The sequence below is a fragment of the Cyprinodon variegatus genome, unplaced genomic scaffold (assembly GCF_000732505.1).
Source record: "Cyprinodon variegatus isolate N-32 unplaced genomic scaffold, C_variegatus-1.0 Scaffold471, whole genome shotgun sequence".
Classification (NCBI taxonomy): domain Eukaryota; kingdom Metazoa; phylum Chordata; class Actinopteri; order Cyprinodontiformes; family Cyprinodontidae; genus Cyprinodon; species Cyprinodon variegatus.
In genome coordinates, this window is record NW_015150924.1 from 453,243 (window position 1) to 463,682 (window position 10,440).

Below are 10,440 nucleotides of genomic sequence, written 5' to 3' on the forward strand. Positions count from 1 at the left end.
GTCACCTACAATTTTTGGAGAGGTGCACCAGAGTGTCTACGGCAGTGGCGGGGGCACATTTTTGTTCACTGCAGCACATACGCAGAGGACTTGGTTTCTGAGTATAAATCAGCCTTTAGACTTTTGGAGGACATAGGGACCCCTTTTTCATCATTCTGCTTCATTCCATCTCTATTTTCCCACTCTGCAGAATCTGTTAGTTCAGTCTATAACGTTATGCTCTCTCTGCTTTTTCTCATAATAGCTTCATCTGGTCTGTTCCTGTTTGGCTGTGACACCACCCTGGAGAGAAATATCAGCTGTGGTGCCGCCACCAACACCTTTGTTTATACTGTAGATGTTAGAGATCTGCCTGTTTTCCAGTGTGGTCCTGTTTCTCTAACTGCAACTAACTGGATGTGCTCTCTTCATCCTCTGACATGGGAGCTGGCTCAGAGCTGGTCTGCCTGGCTGCGTGTTTGCTGAACGGGGCCGCCTTTTACAGTTGCCTTTTGTATCTCTGCCTCTTTCTGTATGACTGCTTCTGTCTCCTTGAACCCCAGTCGGCCTCGGTAGATGTCTGCTCCCACTGAGCCTGGTTCTGCTGGAGGATTCATCCTGTTAAAAGGGAGTTTTTCCTCTCCATTGTCGCTACGGGGATGCTTAGTGTGAGGGATTGCCTTTGAGTCAATAAGTTGATGCAATCCTTAGATAGAAAACTTTGAATCAATTTGACTGTATGATCTGGTGAACTGTAAAGTGCCTTGAGATGACATTTGTTGTGATTTGGCGCTATATAAATCTGAATTGAATTGAATTATAGAAGGGAAGAAAAAAGAAGCAATTTGACTTAAGGCTGTTTCTTTCTGTAAAATCATCAGTTACATATTCTCTGAATGTTTGTCATGTGTTGTAGGAATTGTCTGTTTTTTATAAAAATGCAAGGGTTGTGATGTTTAAACAAAAATTAAAGTTGCTTCATTCATTCATGTTCTCCTGCCTGTGTATGGCCGTTGCGATTATGAAAGACCTGTGTGGCATCTCAACAGTGACCCTTGGTGGTAGAGAAGACTTACTGCAGAACACATTCAGGAATCTGTACATGCTCCATAGGGATGATGTGACTAAGCTCCTCCAGCGTGTGAACATATCGAATCTTATCCATGAACTTCACACTGTGGAAACCATCAACAAGTCAAATTAATCATAGAAATAATCTTATATAGATATATAATACAACATATAGATATGTTAACTTTAAACAATCAGTTTTACCCAAGATATGTTTTTTTATAGACATATTATTCAGTATTCTTGTTAGATTAGAGGTGAATATCCGCTAAAAGTAGAATGACTGACAGTAGATATATCCAACCTTATAAAAGGTCTTGAGATCGCAAGAACAGTTCTGATAAACCATGTTGGATGTGCAATGATCAGAGACTTGAGGTTTTTCCTCAGTCTGCAAAGAAAAAGATAAAAGATAAATGAGCTCCCATTTGCTACTATTACTTTTCTTTTTGTTTATTAACAAATCATGATTTATTTTACTTTGGCTGTATCTCCAGTTTAATTTCTATGATGAAGGTATTTTTCTTACTTTCTGTCAATCATCTGGTAGCATCTCTTTAGCCAACTTATTCCCGGCATCTTCCTGCGAGGAGTTGCTCCATTCAGGTAAACAATCATATAATCTTCAGCCACCAGCAGTTCCAGGCTGCTAACAACATACCTGACAAGAGAGCAGATAAGACTTTAAGTTTAAATCAACTTTTCTTGTTTTTTCTTCCTTTTTTTGCTTAGTCTCTGAGCCAATTTCACAGCATGAACTTGATGTTTTTACTTTACTTTCATCCACCTAAAGAAATAAAATAGAAGTAATTGAGATGCAAGATGGGTCAGAGGATGAAGCATGTTGCCGTAAGGAATCGTAGGAACTTACAGGAAGAGATTCTCCATGATGTATGTGTAGTCATCACAGCTGCTGTCAGGGAGGTAGCAGGCCGCAAACACAATGATGGCATTCAGACCCTCACCATAATAACCTGAAAAGAAAGGAAGACATAATGTAGACATTGATTTTCTCTGTAGTTTGGGTTTTATTGCAACGTCATATGTTTGGTGCTTTGATTTGATGATTTAGGGTCAAACTCTATTCGATTTTTCTTCTGAGTCACCTGTCTGTTCTTTATTAACTCAAATTTAAAAACCAGTAGCTTACCTCCATGGGTGACCACTCGCAGGTACGGTCTAATGGTCTGCATGTCAATCCTTTGCTCCTGATCGCCGATTATCACTGTTCGCCACAGACGACCAGAGGAGTCTCTCTCATCTTCACCTTCACCTGGAAGACGTTTGGCTGTGGCCACAGGAGTGTCATCTAAAGAAGAAAAAATTAACAAAACAGGGCGAAGTCAAGCAGCTGCAGACTGTTAAGTAGTTATCTATATTTATACAGTTTGTAAAATGTCTACAAACAATTTGCTTAAATGGGCATCGGTATTATTAAAGAATAAAACCCTTTAATACATGACATTTTAACAATGTAGCTTTTCTTTCATTCCTTGTAACTTTGGATTAATATTATTTTGACCATACAAAGCACTACCCCCAATAATTTAGGAGGGGCTGTATGAAAAAGGAACCTGTTGAATAGTCCTGATCTAAATATTCCTTTGTTCTGACCTTCCCACTCAAGCTCATTGCCGTTGTTCAGGAACTCAAGTGAGTCGGTCTCATCTGGAGTCTCAATGTCATCAACATTGATGTCCAGGTCATCAGGCGTTTCCAGGAAGTCGTCAGAGAGAACAGAGCCCTCGCTCTGATCCAGGGACAGGTTCATCTCGGGGGCTACCAGTGTGCGACGCATTCTATTGTTGATTGACTCTCCCACATTCAGACTGGTGGGAGGATCTGTGAGAGTAGGCAGTTAAAAGTTAACATTTTAAGCTATACAATCAAAAACGTGTTACTGACTTTACTTACTGCTTCTGGTGTCAGTTAAGCCACATGAGTTGACATCTCCATCCTCTGGCAGTGGCCTGCACACAGAGCATATGTAAAATGATAAATTCATACATCTATATATATGCCCTGCTTCCACCTAAACATAATTTTTATTTACTTAAAAAAATAGAAATACTTTCATTTGTAACTTTTTACCTATACCTTTGTATGACTTAGTGACACAGAATTAGAATATTTATTGTCTAAGAAAGAAACACTAGAGATTACAAACCTCCCTGTGGTAATTATGCTGTGAACACCTGTGTTGATGTCATTTTCTCATTCTGCATGTTGGTACATTGCAGATATACTATCTGTTGCTACTGTAATCCAACCCTCATTACTCCCACAAATCGAGCTTGAAAGAGTTTATTCCCACACAATCACACCCAAAGCACAACAAGTATAGACAAGTAGTTGTAGAGGTGAGAGTTTTGTACCTTTGAGGTTGTTTCATTGCCTCGAAAATTAATTCATAACTTTTTAACTTTATAAGCAAAGACGTATTCCATAACCATAAACAAGGGTTTGTTATTGAATACTAATACAAGGAAGTCAAAAGAAGTTTGAGGTTTGCCATATGGGGACAGTAAAACTTAAGAAGAAGTTGGTTTGATCAGATGAGAGAAAAAAAATACTTTTTTTGGTTTAAATACCTCAAAGTATGAAAAGATATCATCCAAAACTACTGAAGCTGTATCTGCAAAAAGTGGTTTACAATGTGTTCCCAACCATAAGGAGGCTTCTTAAGGCATTAATTATAATGCCAACTCCTGCATTCAACTCAACTGTTGCGCTTTAATGAACGAACCCCCGAAAAAAAGCCATTAGATTAAGTTAGAAATGAGAAGGCATATTTTTAGTTGCAAAAAAGGCATATTTGATGAGTGGAGACAAAAATTTTACTTTTCAGCAACCAATGAAGACAAGTTGCGGGGTCTAAACCAAAAACAAGAATGATATCAAAACATTGAAGCATAGCAGTGGCATCATCATGCTGTGGGGATATTTTTTGGCAAAAATGGATTGGAAAACTGATCCAAGTGGAATGAATGATGAATGGTACTAAGGGAAGGGACAGAAGTTTAACTTGAAGCACGGCCATGGGGAGGACTAAAGAGTTGTGCATTGTGAAGTATACAGATTTTTTACACTGTTTTTTGCTTGCTGGTCAATAAACAAAACAATATTTCTTCAAACTTGTAGGCATTTTCTTTATATGAGATAGTTCATTCTCAAACAATTGATATGATATAATATAATATAGCACACATTTTCCATTGCAGGTCAATATCGAACTCTTTTTTACTCTCTGCCAGCTGCTATTTTATATCCTGACATGATACAGTCCCCACATGTGACGGCATAGTGGAAAGAACACACCTGTTCCCCTTCAGTATCTCACACATGACTAATTTTCCATCTGGACCCAACCTGTTTTCCTCAAGCGGCACACAAATCTGGCGCACTGAGAAAACAAACTCTGAACCTTCCTCTAATACTAACAGATACCTGGGGAAGTCTTCATCCTGCCACTCGTCCTTGACGTCCATGCTGTCCATGCGTAAAGTGACTTCTGCTGTACCCATTTTCCTGCAGGTTTTGAGGGCCTCTGCTCACTTTGAATGACAGAAAGATGGAATAACTCATCAACACTTAACATAAAATGCTGCTTTAAAACACCCTGTTTAAATCAACTTTAATTATCCAGGCGGCAAAATCAGATATAGTAGTTAGGGTTAGTAAAACGTCTGGATAGCCTACTCTGGAGAGATGGCAACCTGAGGGCTGCTTTTTTCGTACATTAAACATACTAGTTATAATGTCTCCTTAGGTTTGACATTGAAACTAGATAATCAAGTAGATTGTTCTGTGTAGCAGCAGCCTTTTTGTTAAACTAAAACATTAATCAGAGTAGTGGACAGAATTTACATAACAATATTGCAAATGAAATAAAATTCATGTAAGTAATGTTACATTACCATAATCCATTTTTAAGACTGTTACAATCCAGGAACGTTTTTAAAACAAAGAGGGAATTCCTCTGAAACAATATCTGGAACATGACATTCAGAAACTTAATTCCCATTAAGGTCAAACTTTTAACAATTCACTGACACATCCAGTATCACACATGGTCATCATTTTATGGTTAAGGCATGACAGTAACCTACATTAAAGCTCATAGAGCAACATAAGGTATCATCTGCATAAAACAGCATGTTAGCTAAAGATATCCTTGAATTATTACTGCAAAATAAAATAAGGTGTAAAATTGAGCCTTGGGAGACCTTATAAAAAAATTCAAAACACTTTAAGTATATATATCCTGAAAAATGTGCTATTTTAGCTGCTACATAAATGGTGGTGTCTAAAGAAGCTTGAACAGCACAGATGAGTAAATCAGCTCATTGAGAATTAACTTGAAGGCATACAGTTATATTTTGGCAGCTGAGAGGCTGTTTAAACTACAGCCTGAACTAAAGAAGAGCCAAATAGATAAAGTTTTGCATCCTCTGTGTAAAGATGGCTTTTAGCCCAGAACTTTTTCTTTCCAATATGTAAAAAAATAAATAAAACTGAAAATAGAACAGGGCCTAAAACTGAGCCTCAGATGTCTCTCCTTGTAAGCAATGCTTGTGCAAAACATCATTTGTTCTGTTTGAAAGGTGCTGTTGAGTGTTAGTAAGCCTGAATCCCAAATCCCCAAACCAACAACAACTGACTCTGTTCAATGTTGAGCAGCACCTATGCTGAAATACCCTGCAGATGACTGTGAAGACGAGAAAGCTTATTGCAGTCCTTTGTATCAGAGATATTATTCTCTTGGTCATTACCCATATTTTGCAAGAATATTTAGGTAAATTTCACCAGCAAATTCACCATAACAGACTGAAGCAGCAAATTTAGAGGAGCTGATTCTCATCTCTATCTCTTTACATTGGTTGTTGGTCCAGAGTTTCTGAAGAACATGACCTTAAGATTCAAGCAGTAGAAAATTATGTGCATGAAGCAAGTAGCCTTTTCCCCACAATTAGACTGTGAGATAAATCCTTTAGGTCCATTAACTGAGGGATTAGTGAACCAGCGTGTATTAAAAACCAAGCTTAACTTTATAACAATAATGATAACACAGATCTGCTCTGGAGATTCACTGCTCAGATGGCCTTAAAATTACCCCAGCACCCTATTCTACCACAGTACTCCAAGCAAACAAAATGCATTGATGAAATGAATTAGCCCTCATCAAATCCATGAAAAGTTGTATATGAATACATTAAAAAAGGCAGCAGATATTTAGTTGAAAACTATTTATGTATTTGGAGACTTGCGTTACCAAGACCTCTTTGGACTGATAACAGCTTGGGCATGCTGAACACGTCAATTTCTAACACAGTTCCAATTACTTCATTAGAGGAAAGCATAACACCCAATCCGAGTGGATTTTTGACCCCAGCATCCCCCGGGAAGGAGACTAAAATAAAACACTGGCTTATTCATACAGCAGCTATTCCCTGAAGGCTACACAGTCAGCTCATGTGTGCATCCACGTAACCAAAACAACAGGCTGCATCTATTGCATTAAATTCTATTTCTGATTTATTTTTGTACAGCTGCAGACTGTCTGTGTTTAAATCATTTATTGCAGCCCGCCATGCAAGTAGCAGTCAAGGCAAATAGAGCAAATCCATAAAAGTGATTTTCCTGCACAAATAAACCTTGTTTCCAACCTGAATTTATCTAACAGACATCACCACAGCCCATTAGTCCACTGGGATGGAACTGATTTGGTTCAGACAGATCTATTTTTGTGGAAAAAAGTGGGTTCTGCTGGGATTGGAAAATAAAAAATAGATTGATTCAAGCCATAAGCAAGTCCCAGCGTTTTTTAATAACCACATATAAAATGTTTTCATTCACAAAATCATATAAATATCCTGACATAACAAGTTTTTAGTCTGTCTAGATTTACTTTCAAAGCCTTGCTTATTCATTCAGTAAACATCTGAGACTCAAAGTAAGGATGCAGCGGCATGTAGTTGGTGAGGATTTGCATCCAGATGGCAGGGCTGCCTTTTCCTTTGTCCCAACCAGAATATGAAAGAGAGGCAAAGCAAACTGTAGCGGAAGACTGTTTACAGGTTTATTTCCTGACAGGTTCCTTGCCTTTGAAAACCAGTACAGCAGAATCCCCACTTGAAAGCTGTGTTTGTATTGGATTGCAGCTTTGAAGGCTCATTCAGGATTAAAGTTAACCTAGATGTAATTATTGATGACAGACTCAGCTTTCACAATGTGTTTTTATCACAAGATAAGAAGGGAGAGATCTTTGGGAATCCTTGGCAGCATGATCTAAAAAAACAAAACAAACAACAATACAGGATCAAAGGCATTTATTTGATCATTTATTAAAACTTTATGACATTAACTACTTCCTTTTATGAATAAAACATATCTAGATTTTGGTGAGAATTTTTTGAAAGATTTAAAAATATTATCATTAGATCTAGCTTTACAGCTAGACATGTTCTCCGTGGTGTTCTTCTCTTTTTAAAGCCTAAAAACAACAGGTAGAGTTGGCTTAAAAGAAAAGCGCAGTGAAAAAAACAGACAATTATTTTTGATGATCTAGAAACTCTGCGTGAGACACACATGTCAACAATGACCAGTTGATATGTTCTTTGAAGCATAATCATCCTCTTGGTTGTTGTGCTCAGAAAGTTTTGTTTTATGCTTTTCCGTACATGTCAGTGGCTTTTTAAAGAAAGTTTTGCTCTGCAAATGACTGTTGACCTGTCCAGGGTGTACCCCACCTTTCACACATAGAAACCGATGATTGACTTTATTGATCTCACAGTAGAAAAATGTACATCAGCTAAAATAGTCAAAGAAGAAGAATGTGCCAAAGGAAGAAAAAGGTGCATGGAATATATACAGTATATTCACAGTGTTCACATATGACAGCTTTTTTTATTTGTCATTTTTTTATATAGGGACTGGCCCCACTGTGAACCTGATGGATAAAATGAGAGAAGATGGATGGACGGACAGGCGGATGGATGCTTTTAGTAATTTCATTAAAAATCATTCTTACTTCTGTGCTGTCTCTTTGAATGCATTGAATTCAACTATATTGTCATCGCACTGTCACAAGAACAAAGCAACGAAATTCACTCTGTCCATTTAACCCATTCCCTTGGGGAGCAGTGGGCTGCCATTGTGCGGCGCCTTGCGAGCAGTATGGAGTTAAGGGTCCTGCTCAGGGACACGGAGTGGCAGTTTTTGGGACTGGGACTTGAACTCAGAACCTCTGGGATAAAAATGTTATTAAATTAGCGTTGCACCGATACCAGTATCGGACGGAGCACCAATCCAGCACTACAATGGTGGTTTTGATATTGGCGAGTACCAACAAATAGGGCACCAATACCATTTTGAGAGCCAAATGTTTATTCAACTATTGTCACCTGTTCCAGGTAGGCAATAAAAAGTTCTACTGGATTCACTTTGTATTAGCTTAGCATTATTTTACATCCAAGTGGTATGCAGTTCTTCATATATACACACACACATCAATTTCAAACAGATGGTATCGGTATGGTATCGGTATCGGCCGATACTGCACAGCCAGGTATCGTATTGGGGCCGAAAAATGGTGTCGGTGCAACACTATATTTAAAAAACACTCACATTATAAAGTATATCGGTGTTGTTCTCCTCTGATGACTCTGCCTTGCTTCACTTGCCCCTCCTTAAAATTGGTGGGTGAGGTTCATCGCTGTTTACATTTTCAGGCGGAGCTCTCCTGTCTTTAGGGAAGCTGCCTAGCTCCTGTTCTTACTAATGAAGCCAATGAAGGCAAGATATGTTTTCCTGTGTAGAAAATGAAGAGAGTCAGATGGTTTCATCACAGTGCATTAATTTTTAATCCAGCAGACCCTGGACTGGATTCTGGAAATAAAGATTATCCTAACTCTTTGTATCTAACATGCAGCATGTCGATCCCTCTATTTTATTTTTTCTCACTTTTTGCCTCTGTTTTTCTCTGCTGAATCCCTCTGTTCCCTCCTCATCTTCCTTCGCCTGCTAACACTAAAGCCCCCGGGCTCTAATCCTTTTGGATGATGTCAGCCGTATGGGAGCAGTGTTCTGATGCTTATGTAATCATAGCGACGTACCTTTTCCTTCGATTCTGTGATGCTGTCCGTGATCAGGACCACCTGTTTTCTTCCAATTTACTCCATTTTGTATCCATCTTTAACTGCCTCTTTTTCCTCTTCCAAACTGTAAAAGATAGTTCCAGCTATTTCAGCCTCGTTCCCTGGCAACAGCATCTTCCTCCCTCACTCACAGCCTCTATCTCTCTCCTGTTCTTTCTCACGGTCTATCACAGGCTCCCTGCCTCTCTGTCAAACTCCTCCTCCATATGAACTCACCTCCTCTCCCCTTGCTTGCTGTCTGTGACGCTGTTCTCATCTGTGCTTCCTCTCTTGCTCTCCCACCTCCTATACAGCTGCTCTGGGCTCTGTGTAAAGATGGTAAACACACAGTAGTGCTTTAAACAAACTGACCATGTTTTTTAGCAAAAACATATTGATCTTCTCTTTCCACTGAATACTGGTAAAAATTAAATTTCTGAATATTCTAATCATCCTAATGTCTTGTGCTACACCAAAGTACTGCAAGCCAAAACAAACCACCAATACATGTGCAAACACCCACAGTTTTTGCTCTGTCACAATGTTTAATGATTATCTCGGAAAAATGTTGAAGTATTTATAGTCTGTCTTTGTATGACTTTTAAGTATTTGGGATATTTGTGTGACAGTCCATGGATATATGTTTAGAAAAATGTTGAATATTGAAAGTGTATATCTGAGCAAGTTTACTACCCTGGAAGGTTCACATTTATAGAGGTAAGAAATGTAGAATGCAATGCACAGTATCAAAGGGCAGTGGCCCCCCAGGCCTAAAAGGTACTTAGAGGGATCCAGTGGTCAAAGTGAATATCATTAACCTGGGCTAGGAATAAAGCTGTCATACTAAGAAGGGTTGTAAGCGTGATTGTGGAAACGAAATATATAAATGTATGTTTTTAAAGTCCAACCTTAAGTGAAGGACTTAAGTCTGAGGCAAAGCCACCTGAAGATTCAGAAGCCAGGTTAACAAGGATGGCGTCCTTAACCACTCTCTCAAACCATCTTTCTTTGTTGGCCAGAATATGGATGTTGTTGTCCTCAAACAAGTGTCCTTTAGCCTTCAGGGGTGGTGAGCAGCTCAGTCATGTCCTGAGGAGTTGGTCCTCCTGTGTTGAGCCATGCAACCGTGTAGCGGTTGCTTGGTCTCTCCAATGTAAAGGTCTGTGCAGTCTTCACTACACTAAACGGTGTAGTGAAGACTTTTTGGTTATCCTTTGGGGTGAAACAGTTTTTTCTCAGGGTGTTGTTGGGTTTG

General features: G+C 38.8%; 1 protein-coding gene and 1 long non-coding RNA gene across 2 annotated transcripts in view; one reads left to right on the forward strand and one right to left on the reverse strand.

The window, feature by feature from the left end:
- The window catches only part of LOC107094236, a 24,633-nt gene extending 16,224 nt beyond the window's left edge, over positions 1-8,409 (forward strand). Inside the window, exon 3 of the long non-coding RNA XR_001481666.1 lies at positions 7,980-8,409. This is a non-coding gene — a long non-coding RNA (uncharacterized LOC107094236). The remainder of the gene's footprint in view (positions 1-7,979) is intronic.
- The window catches only part of LOC107094234 (caytaxin-like), an 11,471-nt gene extending 1,989 nt beyond the window's left edge, over positions 1-9,482 (reverse strand). The window contains exons 1-9 of the mRNA XM_015389747.1: positions 9,165-9,482; positions 4,498-4,604; positions 2,965-3,020; positions 2,665-2,892; positions 2,201-2,359; positions 1,922-2,024; positions 1,580-1,711; positions 1,355-1,441; positions 1,056-1,154 (exon numbers count right to left, since the gene is read on the reverse strand). Coding sequence (XP_015245233.1) covers positions 1,056-1,154; positions 1,355-1,441; positions 1,580-1,711; positions 1,922-2,024; positions 2,201-2,359; positions 2,665-2,892; positions 2,965-3,020; positions 4,498-4,574 — 941 coding nt within the window. The 5' untranslated portion in view covers positions 4,575-4,604; positions 9,165-9,482. The remainder of the gene's footprint in view (positions 1-1,055; positions 1,155-1,354; positions 1,442-1,579; positions 1,712-1,921; positions 2,025-2,200; positions 2,360-2,664; positions 2,893-2,964; positions 3,021-4,497; positions 4,605-9,164) is intronic.
- Positions 9,483-10,440: the final 958 nt, after the last annotated feature.